Source organism: Nannobrachium achirus (genome assembly GCF_963921795.1).
Source record: "Nannobrachium achirus genome assembly, chromosome: 8".
NCBI lineage: Eukaryota > Metazoa > Chordata > Actinopteri > Myctophiformes > Myctophidae > Nannobrachium > Nannobrachium achirus.
Window position 1 is genome coordinate 22919236 of NC_137817.1, and position 16169 is coordinate 22935404.

The window sequence follows — 16169 nt, forward strand, 5'->3', positions numbered from 1 at the left end:
TTAAAAAAAATATATTCACTCAAAAAAGTACATAATTACATGGTATGTTTGTGTGATTGATTGACACCGTTTTCACATACAGAAGGCAAGTGCATAATTGTTTTATTACATATAGGATTTGTTTCAAATCTACTCCATATTGCATCTTGTAAATGTGTATAAAAGTTCATTTTTACATCATCTTACCATTACCCTGTGAAGCGCTTACGTGTTCAAAGAACAAAATAATTCTGATTCCATTTCTGACTCAAATCAATAAACAAATTACAGTTAAACACCCAAACCATTGAACACCCACGCCACAATCATATATTTGAAAAACAAAATAAATTCATAAATATACATACAGTACATTTCAATGACAGAAAGGCTATTGGCATGTAACTGGCAAAGTCCGTTATAAATTAAATAAGTCAGAGACTACAGATGTAATTCAAATCAAATTGATTGGTATGAAGTTAAATCTGTATGAAGAAAGATATTTATAATATCTAATTTAATCCAATAAAACCTGACCCTGGACCTGTGGCAAGCATAAAAGGCAAAAACTAGAGCCCGACCGATGCCAGTATTTTCAGTCTGATGCTGATTCAGGTGAGTCCACAGATTACCAATTTTGAAACACTTAAACCCTATTCAAAAAAGTTTAAATAGACAATCTACCGGCTCACAATGCGTTGTGTTGAGACACGTTGTGAGCTTGTAGATGTATTTTTTTTTTGGGGGGGGGGGGGGGGGGGGGTTTTGAACATTTTCACCAAGAATGATGTGCCCAAAACATGGAGCCAGAAAGGTTGAACGTGGTTACATATCGGGAGACATCGGCTGCATCACTGCCGGTCAAATAATGGACGATATATTGTCCAGAACGATGTATCGGTCGTGCTCTACATAAAACCACAGACACGTTGCCATAAAACAGAATAATAATGACCTAGTGTTTTCTCTGTCGTCACGTCAATTCTCACCCAAAACCATTTACCATCATTCATCCTAGCTACACAAATTGTGAATGTGTATGACTATAAAACACTTCCCTTTCACACAACAGCTGGCTTTTCGATGCTGGTTTTAGAGTAAATACTGCCATTTTCACGCTTATATACAGTACTGTGTTCATGAAATGGCTTCAGTCTTTGATATTCGTCCACCAAAGGATGGCAGTTCACCTGCCAAAGTCTATGGGATTGGGAGGAGTAGATTAAATGTCCAATGCCACTTTAAGATGAACCAACAATGAGACAGCCAGAGTGATAGACATTACAATTCTGACAAGCTGGAGAAACACAGACACCCCATTTATGTACCATAAAAACTACAGTATATATCGTAGAGCCTGACCAGTGTATTGCTGCCTTGGTAAAAGAAAATAATAAAAAATAAGCGTAATACAATCAATCACTGAATATGAGTAGGTTGTAGTATTCTGGCCTGGTTTTAATGAACCATTAATCCAGATGTACATTGGTCAGGCCCTAATCTGAATGTCACCTATTGATAATGAATCCTACTTCAATGGTTAAAAGCTGCACTGTGCAATATCGCCATTTTGAGGATTTAGGGAGTACATAAATTGGGATTACAGCAGTTATAAGGGCACGTCTTTCCACTTGAAAATCTGTTTTCGGTGAGCAATAGCAGTTGAATTACAACAATAATCAGATAAATGTATTATTTGATTTATTAATAAGTGAATATTTGGTGAATTACTCAAAAGGTAAACATTTTAACAATTGCTGATAATGCTTGCAGATGATGAGTATAACAGTATTACAATTAAATATTCACTATAAATATTCTTCATATTCCATATAATTATTTTTGAGTGATCCACCAAATTGTTAGTAATGACATGTTTACACAGGTAGTCTCCCTACCAACCTGGGTTATTAAACTACAAAAGATGAACAAAGGACTAACGCCTTTGAAGGTAGAACAAGGCACAAAAAACTAAAACAAAAACATTTTAACCCTCAATTTTAACCTGGGTCAAATGGTACCTGCAATTACAACTTTGTGTTTGTAGTGGAAACCGATTAATTGTCTATACTAAGTACCATTACTGACCTTAAAATAATTGTACGGATCATTATAATTCCAACAGGGCGGGGGTAAGAATGAATTGCAAATACTATGTGACCCAGGTCTGGTTTGGTTTATTCATTTCAAGCAGCATAGAATGTTCTAAAAGGACACAAAGCTTCAGTTTCCAGTATTCATTATCTAACGTTAAGTGACTTGCTAGCCTGAATGAGTCTTGTTTGTTTTTCCAGGGGGACAGTTAGGAGTGAGACTGAGAGTAACATGTACCCGTCCTTTCACCTCTACAGAGGGAGTGAGGGAACAGGGGCTAATACATCACAAGTAGACAGTCCAAGTGTACAGTGCCGGACACTGAGCAAAATGAGAGCTTTTTCCACGGTAACTATAGAGGTGGAGCGCAGGGAGGGAGCCAGGCAGAGAACTGAATGAACTGAACAGAAGCAGCCTTCATTAACATGTGTGGGGTGGGATGCACAGGTGCACCAGTAAAGAGTCTGGGTGTTTTTTTCCCACTGAAAGAGAACGGTCAGTGGTTGGCTTTGCACCTCCACGCTGCGGGGCTCTGGTCCTGGAGCCGCCTCATTTTCTTGCCCAGCCACAGCCACCAGGCTAAGCCGATCACAAAACAAATCACTGTCTCTATGTAGTAGCCGTCCAACACTGTCACACATGCGCCGCCCTCCTTAACGCACAGCTGAAGGATGAAGTGGGGTGGTGAGGGAAGGCCATGAAATAGAAGGGAAGAGAAGTCGATACATTGTCTTTATGTACTGTAAATGTTATATAGCATATCTCCATATTTTGTATTACTTTAATAATAATAATAATTTGCATTTATATCTAAATCTTCGTGATTTAGTGCCCTATTAAGTGTAGGCGATCTAAAAGCTCATTACACATTACTTTTATTGTTTTGAAGATCTGCACTGATCTCAGAAACAGCCTCTATATAAAATCCTCAAGACTGAAATCAGTCCCCAGGACTGAGAACTTTAACCCCTGTGACTATATAATAACTACATTGTATCCGGATTACAACACAGGTTCTTTGTTCCATTTCCTGAAAAGTAACAGTTTTGGACATACAAGGTCTCCACCCGACAGCAACGATACACCGTCTGAACATTCATAGAAATTATATGATATTCATACCATAAATGCCATCGCAAACACACAATCCCCACAATCTCTCTCTCATGTTCTCACTTATTTTCTCCCTCTCTCAATCTCTTTGCCTCGTTCATTCACTCACCGCAGTGCTCTCTGGGGAAAGACAGGTGTGTCCGACTCCGACGGCCCCCTGGCATTCCTTGGAGGTGAGGGGGTCTACCAACCACAGGGCCACCGTGGACGGCCAGTTCCCTCCCAGGTTGGTGACCGTGTTTAACAAGGTCATGTACGTCCCCCCAATCAGCGGGTCACTCACTTTAGCGTTGAAGGCCATGCTGGAAACATACATGCCGTATAGCGCCACCTGGTAGTCAAAGCAAGGAAAGAAATCTTTCATATAAAAGACATATGCATATTAAATACCGGCACTTTCAAATACATCCTGGGCATGGGGGCAAATGGTGCGACAGACCCCAGCTTTGAACTGAATGTAAATTGGTAAATTGTAAAATTAGTCACAGGTGAATATAAGAGGAGACAACAATTTGTGAAAGAGCGACAGAGAGAAGCCATACCTGGTGCAGTGCGTAGCTGAGCAGTACTATAGCGTAGTAGTAAACAGGGAAGCCCCCTTCCTCTTTCATACTGGGGGTGTAATACACCAACAGAGCATACTCCAGACCTATCAACAACCTGCCACCAGAGCACATGAACACTGTTAGAACACAGCTACACGTACATATAGTGCTGGAAAACTGCATTAACACCAAATGCACAATCATTCACACCACTTCGACATACAGCATAAACACTAAAATGTGAGTTTTCAATTCCACCAGAGAACAGCGCTGGAGCAAATCCCTTTCAGCTCAGACAATTTAAACACCAATCAGTTCAGCAGCCAGTGATACAGCATTCAATCGTATTTACTTATTCATAGGCTCGACAAAACAGATCTTGCACGCTAAGTTAGGTTTACTATAGATCCACCAAAATGCAACCACTTAAATCACATGGACTGCTTTTGCATGCTTGCATGTACAAACATATGAGTTTACATGTCTGTCGTCTAATATGCAATATGCATGTTAGGGGTGGCACAATAAATTGCAATACAAACTCTTAGTACAGTCTTCTAATTCACAGTATTTTGTGACTTTTACACCGGAGGAAAGGTTTTTCTGGACAGCTTCCTAAGAAAGTACTGCAGACCTGCCAAACCTGGCAAATTATTTTGAGTACTCATGCGCGGGCACGAAGTGCCCGCGCGGCGCCCGCAGCGCCCGCGCAGCGCCCGCGGTGCAATTTTAGTTGTTTTCCCGCACAAAACAGCGTATATTTTGGGGGGTTCCATGCACCTTTTTGGGTGGGACCTTTATAGTTATGTTAACAAAATTTCACACCAGAAATGTAGCACATTGCATGTCTTGACTTACACTAATAGGAGGAGGCAAGATGTTAGAACAACCTTTTAAATAAAAATGCCATTTGGTCTGGAGAAAAAGTAGGCTAGTATTACCAGGCAATACAGTAATGTTGCTATGGCAATATTGTTGACAAATCTTTAATAAAATATACTAACTGCACTTGCTCAGAGTTAGTTAACAATAGACTAGCAAAACAGTCTCACCAGTGACTTAATGAATGAACATACATCAACATAATCATGTTATTCAAATAGCAAAATAGCTTTACATTGTCAGGTAGGCTATTTACCTTTAAATATTTACCTGTGTCTTTGTTAAACAATGTTAATTGCCTAAATAAAACCACCTTTCTGTGCATGATTTGCATGAAGTTGAAAGTATTCAACTCATGTAGGTTTCTAGTGCATTCATTAATTGATATATAGGCCTACATTGTGTATAGATCACATACCGTCTAGTCTGTATATTCATTCATAGAGGATACAGGCTACTCATTGTTAACAAACCATTAATGTCTTTGTCACAGGTGATAAATAACTTGTTCACCTTTAATGTTTTTGACAATACATATAGTCCTCCTAATTCATTCATTCATACTCATTTAGAGATAGCTTTAGAGATGGATATTTACTCTAAAGCCCAATCATGGTCAATGTATGTTCCAGTTTACTGTACTACGACCTGCGTCACAAGTTTTCCGACTTTGCTCGCGTGCAACACCGTCGTATGACGAAGTACAGTATAACACGGGCTTCATACACAACAAGCTGTAGCGGTGGCGACCGCAATTTAATAGTGTAATATTATTGTACGTTTATATATTACCTGTTATACTACAGGCAGCATTGTGGGGGGCGAATTGTCCCTGTGCAACTGCATCGACTCCGACGACTCACACGACTCCGACGACTCACAACACGGCCGTGTGACGACTCACACGGCCGTGTTGTGCGACGACTCACTCGCACAACACGGCCATTCTCCGTTTATCTAAATTAATCTGATTAATATCGCCGATATATGTACAAACCGAGCGGCGACAGCTGACTACACGCTGACATGAAACCAAAACAAAGCGCTTTCCATCCGGTTAAATTCTTCTTCTGACGACAAAAAAAGAGCATACCTTCTGTTCTAGTGCTCCCCAGCGCCATGCGCCCCATTCACACACCATTCAAGTGGTGCCTGGGAGGAACTACACGGCAGGGACCAAAAATGTTTCACTTCAATAGTGTGCTGCAGATGCGTGCGCTGCAGATCCCCCAAAGTTGCGTAGCAATGAGGGGAAATAGCGTACCTGCGTATTGACACTTAAAATGCGTGCAAAGTACGCAAAATGCGTACGGGTTGGCAGGTCTGGTACTGTAGTGTTGAGCATACTGTACTGTATACTGCAGACTGACAGTCTTAAACATTCACAGGGATTAATTTCACTATGGTAAAAAAGCTACTTCCCCATATTTCACAACTGAAGCTGCATGTGACAAGAAGGTCTTTATGACATACAACCCCCAATCCTAAATTATGCTTTGTTGCACCACGGTGTCACTTGACGAAAATAACAGACCAGCTATTTTTTACGTGCCACACTTCATGCGATGAATATGAATCAGGCCTTACCCATTAAAACCGTGAAAGCCATAAATGTAATTTTAGATTTAGTGTTGGCTATTCAAAAATAGCATATCTATAAGTTCAAACACTTGTACATCTGCTACATCTCTGAAAAATATCAAAATGAAAAAGTTTGAGAACTACTGATTTAGAGGTTATTTGTAGAATCAGCCTCAGGTCTTAATGGGTTAAGGAACATGCATGTTCCTACCTAAAAGGGAAGGACTTGTAGTAGATGTCCAGAGGCCTGGGCCCCGCCGTGTATTTGCTGATGAGAAGTGGCAACATGATCTGAAGGGGAACCATGGGTACTGCCAGTAACGCCAGCTGCTCCTTGGGAACGCCTGCCTCCACTAGCTTAAGCCCCGTCACTGCATCCGCTGCAGAGAAACCAATCTGGAACAAACACACAGAGTGAAGAGCAGACATACGCATGCACACGCACGCACACGTGCACAATACACAAGATAAAAAGCATTTATATACACTACATTTCAGTAGTTTATGACCATTACACCGGGTTGTTTGGATAAAGCTTCTTCTGGGTATGATATATTCTCAGTGACACGCATCTAAAAAACAATACTACTCTTGGGTTTGTTTTTGGAATGAGAAAAAATGTATTTGTCAAAATGACAACTGTACTTTTTAACAGCCTTTTCAACAGGCTAGTTTTAACATTAGTCATGCTGAATCAGTTTTCAATTAGTTTGACAAAGGGGAATATTGCCAATGATGTAGAACACTACTGTAATTCAAGTAAAAACACTTTGGCTAACAAACTAAAAGTAATGAAACCATACACAGCGGTAATAAACCATTAACCTACACAGCGGTAATAAACCATTAACCTTTTGGAGCAGATTACAGTTACTGGAAGTTAACCAAATGTCTTCATTGTAGGTTGAATAACACTTCGCAACTCAAGCTTGTAATTCTGCTATTTTTGCAGAATCTTTGCCTATAGTGTTCATGTGGTTAAAAGATGCTTGGCTTTAAAAACTAGCAGCCTGGTACCTTAGCAGTGAGAAGCAGGCCACAGAAGGTGAACACAGCGGGCATTTTGATGATTGAAAACAGCAGTTTGTACGTTTCCATGACACTCTGTGTCTCCTCCGGAACTCGTTTCTTTCCTTGGACACGTTCACGTGCACTCTCCTTTTTAAAAATGGCCACCAGCGTCGTGGAAACCAGGAACACCATTCCCCAAAAGAACAGGAATTCTGAAGGAAAAAAGCACTTTTCACATATTGGTCTGATCACAAACAAATATTCCTCTCTGTAAACATCACGTTAGTAGAGATGCATGGGTTTGCTGGCTGTGACTTCATCCTCGCGTGCATGTGTTTGCTTTTCACCTACCCACCACTGTACGATGTGGTTGAAATCACAGACACTTAGCAAGGATACTATGCTAAATTGACGTTTCGTCCCTTTCTCAGAATAAACCAAAATGTTGGTGATTCTGAGGAAGGTCTATAGGCCGAAATGTCAAATAAACTACTGCATATACAGTAGAGCTGGAGAGTGTGACTTTTTTCCCCTCCTTTTTAAGATTGTTCCAGAGGGTCAGCACCTCACCAAATCCTGCATAGGCTAGAATAGACCTCTGGGGGACTCAAGGAAGTTTAGGGTTTAAGAGGTTAAAATGATTAGCCAGAGAGTGTATCATGCCTCCATACCTGCCAGTGTGACAATGCCTTTGTCCTTGGGGACTGTCCTGAGGTATTTGTTGCAGAAGTCTGCAGACTCCAGAGCTAAGAAGAGCACATTTCCCAGGAAGTAGCCAGCTGTCTGGCCGACTGAGTTGCATGTGGATGCGTAGCCCACGTTCTCTCTGGACAACATAGTCAGGGCCCATCCATCCACAGCTATGTCCTGTGGGGCAGAGAATGAGAGAGAGAGAGAGAGAGAGAGAGAGAGAGATAGAGAGGGAGGGGGTCAGATAGAGCATGTGAATTTGTGTTTTATGTACAATATCTACCACATAAATGATGTGCAATTGTGCATCTTTTTGTGTGCTTCAGTTTGCCTTTCCTGTCTACTACAGTATGTGCACCCTCACACTGTCCGAATCTATGCTTGCTGTATGTCTGCTAAGCACATGAATGCATGCATACCTGTGTAGCTGCCAGGAATGCTAACATGAAGAAGACAATAGTTAATGTGACCACATCAGGCCCTCGTCCCTCCTCACTGTGCAGCAGAGCATCTACTCTTAGAGAAAGGTAGAGCATGAACAGACCCAGGAGGTACTGAGTAGGTACCAGCCATGACTTCCTACAGACAAGGAGAGACATGGGCGAAGAGTGAACAAAATGACGTGGGGAAGACATACAATGGATAAGAGTGCAATGGATAAGAAAAGGTGAGCAAATTGCTATTTAATTTGTATCTTTAACACACAATGAAAATGATCGTTTAAATAAAGCTCACTTCGGATCAAAAGAGGTAATTACTAAAAGCCTAATTACTGGTATTTTATTTTTTAGCTTGAAAATGTATTATTTTCAGTAAATGTGTAAATTAGACTTACCTCCTCCCAATCCTGTTAATGTAGAGTGCATCCACCAGTGGAGCCCACAGCAGCTTGAGGCTGAAGGGCCAGAAGACGAAGCTGAAGAAGGCCTGGTCCGTGTAGCTGACACTCTTACTCTGCAGGATGAGGGGGATGCTGCCAGCCAATCCCAAGGGAATCCCCTGAAGCACATAGAGGAAAAGAAGAAGCGAAACATTCCCCAGCTCATCCCGAATCCCCGGCCTGACTTTGGGATGTCCACTGTTCTCTGCGTCCGACCCTTTGAGGAGATCGGCATCTTCCTCCACTTCTGAGCCGGAGCCTTCCCTCATGTTCTCGGACTGGGAGCCGGTGCTCACTGGCTTTCTCTGCCGTCCGTTTTTGTGAGTGAGCGAGTCTGGCTCCATGATGGCGGGGCAATGGGCATCAAACCAGCTGTGCCCTCCAAAACACTGGAAAGGAGCGAGGGCACGAGAAAGGAAAACAATTGTTGAGACAGCGTAGTGCAGCACGGCATCTGACAAAACTTAGGCTGAACTTTGTGACTGACTGGCATTCACAATCAAAAACCAACATCAACATGGATTGGTCAATTTGGCATCACCACCACCACCATATTTAGACTATCACACACACAAATGTGTTGTCATTAAGATGACATTACTGCCTGGAACTCTTGACACCTTTTTTGATAGGATCCGCATAAAGTGGCTGTCAAGAGATGCCAGAGTGACAAGCAGCTGGAAGCACAGGTATACAATGGTTGCTATGTAAAACACCCAGGGTCCATAGCTTGGTTATTACTTCTAAGAAGTAAGACTCCACACAAATTCAAGGTAAAACCGACAATTAGTCAATAATCGTGTGGGAAGGGACGGGTATACAAAAGTAGCCTACATTCAATTCAATGGATGCATGCATACCTGGTGATGATGAAAGCAAAACTAGCAACATGTCACTACACAGGTCTAACGGTTGATAAATTAAAGGATCGGTAAGAAAACAAAGCCGCTTGAGTTTACGTTCATTCGGCTATGAATGAATTGCATCTCAAACACAAAGCAAAGATACGAAAATAGCAGGTACCCGTTGGGCTTTTAACCCGTTTTTACATCAACAGAACAGTCACAATCAGAGGGGACGAGGAAGTGTGTGTGCAACGTTGAAATGTGTCCGTTAGTTCGGCTGACGTGTCCCTGTTATACCAAAATATAGTTCCTATTAAATATAATATCTTACACATATCCTGTGTTTTCTAATGTTCTAATAATTGATTATAATAATACCATTAAAATAATAAGACTGTATTTTCTGTCGTATTAGGTCTGGGTTATGAATCATGGTTCAGGGATGATAATCCTCAAAGGTGTATTTTATGATTTTATACGCGGATGCGGATGCGCCGAAAGTAGCAAACGTACAAGCCCACAGCGCGTTGCAGAAGCGACGCGCTGTGGGTTTGTAGATTGGCTATTTTCGGCGCGCGACACCCTTGTATGATGAAGTATAAATTGGGCTTTAGAGATTGCGTCCTCTGAGAAAGCAGAAATATATCACCAACAGACTTACATCATTTCTCTGTCCCAGCAGCCAATGATGATTTGTGTGAGAAACATAAGAAAAAAAGAAAGGACATATAGGCCTACACAATTTTATATTTTAAATGGTTTTAGTTCTGTGTTAAAGGACAACTAAATAACATCTAAGGCTCATTTTCCCAGAAATGCTCCTGTCCACTTTCCCCATTGCAGCAGAACCCAGCAGCCCTCATATAGAGTGGAGCCCATAGGCTATGTCTATCGCTTTTACTATTGTTGCAGTCAAAAGTGTTTTTATCTTTATTTTTGGTTGTCATTACAAACACATCCATGCCTTGGTTGTCTGCCAATCAAAGTACCCCTTATCCCTAAACTTCTTTTCTTTTTTTTTTCTTTTTTTTTTTACTATTTTGAAAAACATTTTAAAATACTTCAAATAGATCAGCAATTTAAAAAAAAATCTCAAAATAGTAAAAAAAAATATATACAAAAAAAAACCGTTTAGGGATAGGCATGGAAAGTAGAGCCCACCATCTGTTTAGCAGAGTGTGGAGGCTTGTATGGGACAATGATAACATGGATGTGTGTGTAATGACAACTAATAACAGATTGATTAATGAAAACCGCAACAAACAGCGCAAAAGCGATATGCTTAATGCATGGGCTCCACTATGCTATGAGGGGCTGCTGGGTTCTGCAGGGGAAACTGGACGACAGGGACATCTCTGCCTAATAGATATACCCAACAGTCATTTTTGATCAATATTAGTAGGGAAATGAGCCTAGCTGTTATTTAGGCTGGAGTTGTCCTTTATCAGCTACATGTTGTGTATAGACTTAGCCTTTTTGTACTTGGGTAAATATGACTTTCACTCCCTTATACATTTCATAGGAAAATTGCCTTTTTGAATCTGATACATTTCAGGTAAATTAAGAGACCCCTGGGACCTAAACTTACAAGAGCCCTATTGCAAAATGTTTGAAATGTTTCTGAAATGTTTTTGAATTTTTGGGAATATTTTATACATTTCAATAGCCTACAGCAAATGCATTAATATTAAAAAGAGAATGTAGGCCTACTTTTAAATACTTATGTCGGACAATTTTTAAAAGCATGGACGTTTGAATACTTAAGTATTTTTAAAAGCAAGTGATCCAGCACTTTAACAGATTTGACTGAGTAGCTTCGTAGTGGAGTAATATTTGACTAAAGGCTGCATTAATAATTTACTCTCGATAACCAACAATACACTGTATTTCCTGTCTACTAAATCATTGCCAAACGTGTGTGTGTGTGTGTGTGTGTGTGTGTGTGTGTGTGTGTGTGTGTGTGTGTGTGTGTGCGTGCGTGTGTGTGTGTGAGAGAGAGAGAGAGAGAGAGATAGGTTTAAGGTGATTCTGAGCAATGTGATAGGCTATGCGATGAACTAGAAGTAAGCCATTTACCATGAGAGGGAGTGGGTTGTTGGTTGATTTACCACTGTTTCAGGGTTGTGGCACGAGGCGAAGCCTCGAATGGTAAATTGCTTTTCTACCACTTCTACCATATAAATGAAAGAAAACACAGTTGTAACTTGAAATGTTACAACTGCAACACAACAGTGGGCAGGGTCCATGAGCCAACTCAAGGTTGTTGACTGATTTACCACTGTTTTAAGCTAATCAGAATCCAGTATCTGAACATGTGACCACAAAAAGTGGTAGAATTATAGTTATAGGTCAGGTCAATGGTCATTAGTGCCAAAGTGATACCTCTTTGACTGCCATTAAGCATTGCTCCTCCAAAAGATTGTAGTTCCCTACACTGTAGGGCCTATGCATCATTGAAAAGTATATCTTGGCTAAAAAGACAACCATTGCATGAACAAGGCTACTGCATGCTCCACGTTTCAGGGAATAATGAATGACTGCACGCTCCCCTGTCTGATTGCTTTAAGTCGCATGTGAAAGTGGTTACCAGTCCAGATGGCATGTGATCACGCACAGGCACATTTGGTTGCATCACCATGTGACTACTTTAGGACTGTGTGCTCAGCCTCAGATACAGTGTCACACACTGTTGCAAGTTTGGAGAATGATTTGAAATATATGGGTATAATAGGCCTATATGTGATATGTGAATGTATGTGTGCATGTATTTTAAGATAGTAAGTTTTGAACAGAACGCCAGAGTTCTCAATCATGCGTTCTGCAGGGTGGTGGTATTTATTACACAAGCTCTATGCACAACACATTTGTTAGTAAACATTTAAGCATGCAGGGAATTTGAAACCCACAGCAGGCTGCCATGCGTAAAATATAATATTCTATCTTTTTTATGATTACCACTGCTGTGCAAATTAGAGTATTACTGTTATACAGTAATTGTGTGTGTGTGTGTGTGTGTGTGTGTGCGCGCGTGTGTGTGTGTGTGTGTGTGTGTGTGTGTGTGTGTGTGTGTGTGTGTGTGTGTGTGTGTGTGTGTGTGTGTGTGTGTGTGTGTGTAATTGCTAAATCCCATAATGGTTGTTGTCATACCTTTTTAGGGTACACTTGCTGCTTTACCAGTTCTATTAAATCCAGAGTTTGAATAGTTTTCTGAATCCCAAGTCAGACAACATTTCCATCTCTGTATAATTATGACAGCAGAGAAGGCAATTCTACCACAATCCAGAGGAACTGTGGTCTGCAGAAGTAGTCCGTTTACTCAATTTCTCTCTCCCCCTGCTTTGCCAGCAAAGAGAGGGGAAAGTCATTTGGGATCAAGTGTAACAGGACCTTGTAGGGGAAATCCACTTAGCAACAGATCTTGTTGATATGTTTTCAGGATTGGAGGTTGCAGATCCCACACAGCTAATGTTTCACAAAACAACACCAGCATGCAACTACATTAAGTAGCCGGGCTGGGCAATATATCTATATCGTGATGAGACTATATAATATTGTCTGTGATTTTGGATATCGTAAGCCCAATTTTATAAGGTAAAATATAATAGATTTTGTCCATATTGTCCAGCCCTTCTCACAAGTAACACAACATAGTTAGTGTATGATTTGCCCCAATGTAGTGAGAAGGAAACTGACCTAGAAGTGTTAAACGAGTACTTCACCCCCAAAAAAATCAATAACACACCCCATGAAACCTTGAATTCATGTAGATTTTGTGTTTTTTGTCACATTCCTAAGCCAATAATTTGATGACTGGCAGAGTCTATGGTAGCCACTCAAATGCAGTCAAAGAGTCTCCTACTGAATCTCCTATTGACCGATGACCCTGTCATCAAATTATTGGCTTAGGGATGCGACAAAAGGAAATGAATAGGGGGCATGGTGGCGCAGTCGGTGCTGTCGCCTCACAGCTAGAAGGTCCTGGGTTCGATTCCCGTCAGGGACGCTGTGGGGGGCGTGTTCTCTCCTCCGCGTCATCAGTGCCCATACCCTCGGTGGGGTTGGCAAAAGTGCCTTTCTGTGTGGAGTTTGCATGTTCTCCCCGTGTCTCCTAGGGTAGGTAGGTACCCTCACAAAAACATGCAGTAATCCTGTTTTCTATACTGCCTCCCCCTGGCCAGCCGGGGCACCTGATGGAGGGGAAAGGAACTGGTTGGAATAATGTGTTCCTTCCACACGCTACGTCCAACCGGGGAAACTCCCCCGTCAGGTGAAAAGAAGTGACTTGGTCTCCTCTTGCATAAAAGGAAGCATGAGGTCAGTCCGTTGTCTCCCCAGGCTGTCAGAGGGAGTGTAGAGTCCAGGATTACATTAGATAATTGACACTGGGTGAAAAATGGGTTACAAAATCATGGGATAAAAAAAGGGAAATTAATAGAAAATGTAATTGATTCATTTTCTGGGTGAACTACTCCTTTAAAAAAGTTACAGAGGTCCCCCAAAACAACCCTCTCAAACATTGTGTTTCATTTCACTTTTACATTATAATATGCCTGGTTCAGTAGCCTACTATCTGTTCTCTGGTCAAGGGGGTACAGGACTCTATGTGCAACTAGCATCACTGAGTTATATAATTCTTCAGAAGGTGGAATTTCTCAGCAAAGAGACAAATTCCTGGTCTAGCAGCACAGAAAAGAGACAGATTGTTCCATCTCATACCAAAACAAATGGTATAGTGTGTATATGTTATACAGTCTCTTTGAGAACCAGTGAGATTGAGACTAGGAGCGCTCGTTTTCTAGTCCCTTTGAGTGGCAGTCGGTCATATTATATATATGTGTGTGTGTGTGTGTGTGTGTGTGTGTGTGTGTGTGTGTGTGTGTGTGTGACTGTGTGTGTGTGTGTGTGTGTGTGTGTGTGTGTGTGTGTGTGTGTGTGTGTGTAAGTACAGACACACAAACACACACACAGGCTATATATTTTGATTTTACCTCTACATTGTCAGCAACCCTGATCATCGTATTTACATTCACATACTGTACACATAAAAAAGAGTGTACTCAAGAAGTGTTGAGTAACAAGCCTGCACACTTCGAAGTGCCAAAGTACATAGTGTGTTCCTCACTGAGACCACAAACCCCTCCAGGCCCCCCTCTTTAACAGTCCACCAGATGACAGCAGTGCTGACATTGTGCCATCTTCTTCACCACAAGTTGGGATTGAGCCAAAACTTCTGTAGTGTCTTTGCTTTCTGCCCCTGTCTTTTTAGATGTTGTATTATTGTGTTGTATGATAAATTCCTATGTTTTAGATCAGGGGTCTTCAACAGGGGGTATGAGACCCCTAGAGGGTCCTCAGAGTTATTACAGGGGGGACGCCAAATCTTTGTGTGATGGGATAATTATTTTAGATTAACAACTTGAACCCTCGCATCCCTATTCTGAGGAGAACTTTGACCTAAAATAGCAGATCTACAAGCTCAGCTTGTAGATCTGCTATTTTTGGCAAATAGGTTGGTTGTGGAGGTAAAAAGGAGCAGACCAAGTACCGAGTGTAAGGTCAAGTTTACAAAGTATCGACAAAAATGTCTGAAAAAACACATTAACATGAATCCAACATGACAGTGAAGTCTATGAATCTACCTATGAAATCGATGAAAATCTGCAACAGTTTTATACAACGTACGTGTAGAGAGGGGTGTTATAGATTGCATTACTTGTGTACATTTTTACCAAATACAATCAATAATCAATTAATCAATGTATATTTAAACGTGCATGTCCATCAACTTTCATGTTTTAGTCACTAAAACATAAAAGTTGATTCATGATTCATTGATTTAGTAACCCAGAATATTTGTCCTGTGTAAATTATTTGTTGATATGTGTGGAACAATGCATTATTAAGAGCAACTTTCCATTTTGATTTTCTTTGAGACAAAGGGAAATATTAGCTGGCTCTATCCCCTACTGGCAGTTATTATAGTAGGTCTACATGTCATGTAGTCCATAATGAATATGTGAAATGTTATTATGTAATATCACAGCAATTCTCAATCTATTGTTTCTGTGAATTAGTACAAGGGACCCCAATGGAAACGGACCATAGGCTTTCTTTAAATCCTCTCAGCAGACCTTGCATTGAACTGTACTGTTCCTGTTCTTTTTTCTTTCTTGCAAATTGCTATAAGTAGGCTATTCAATCAATCAATCAATCCCTTACAATTTAAGGAATCAATGTAAATAATATGTGGACACACACTGACTAAAGTGGACATTTGAAAGAAAACGTCCCGTTGTCAGTTGTGGTAAGAGTTAAGTGATGTAAAATGAAACAAAAAAATGAAAAGAAATAAAATAAAATATAGACAGAGTCCGTTAATTTTTGACAAATTCAATTAACGTCAGAACATTCTACCCCGTTCTCTCGTTTTTCGCACATGAACTTTTTGCTCCACCCATGAAGCCCGAAAATACATAATCTCGAATTTGTGTTCCCACACGCAAGTTCTCCTCCGCTATTAGCCGACGAGCAGACGGTGATTTACGGAGG

At 40.8% G+C, this 16169-nt stretch overlaps 1 protein-coding gene across 2 annotated transcripts; it reads right to left on the reverse strand.

Moving 5' to 3' along the window:
- Positions 1 to 726: 726 nt before the first annotated feature.
- Positions 727 to 9880, reverse strand: slc33a1 (solute carrier family 33 member 1). Of its 2 annotated transcripts, none has more exons than XM_080731391.1 (9): positions 9799 to 9880; positions 8731 to 9164; positions 8315 to 8474; positions 7877 to 8072; positions 7212 to 7417; positions 6406 to 6590; positions 3729 to 3846; positions 3296 to 3517; positions 727 to 2737 (listed from the first exon to the last, which is right to left on the reverse strand). In XM_080731391.1, exons 2-9 carry the CDS (start codon positions 9117 to 9119, stop codon positions 2570 to 2572), a joined length of 1644 nt encoding a protein of 547 aa, XP_080587517.1. In that variant the 5' UTR covers positions 9120 to 9164; positions 9799 to 9880; the 3' UTR covers positions 727 to 2569. The 2 variants fall into 2 exon arrangements, with proteins under 2 accessions (XP_080587517.1, XP_080587516.1); XM_080731390.1 differs by having other exon boundaries at positions 9636 to 9861.
- Between the last annotated feature and the right edge of the window lie 6289 nt (positions 9881 to 16169).

Coding starts and splice junctions, on each gene's coding strand:
- slc33a1 (XM_080731391.1), bottom strand. CDS start 9,119: ATGGAGCCAGACTCGCTCACTCACAAAAACGGACGGCAGAGAAAGCCA. Junction 6,591..7,211: donor GCCTGCTTCTCACTGCTAAG/GTACCAGGCTGC, acceptor TGTTTGTTCCAG/ATTGGTTTCTCTGCAGCGGA. Junction 3,847..6,405: donor TACAAGTCCTTCCCTTTTAG/GTAGGAACATGC, acceptor CTCTGGTGGCAG/GTTGTTGATAGGTCTGGAGT.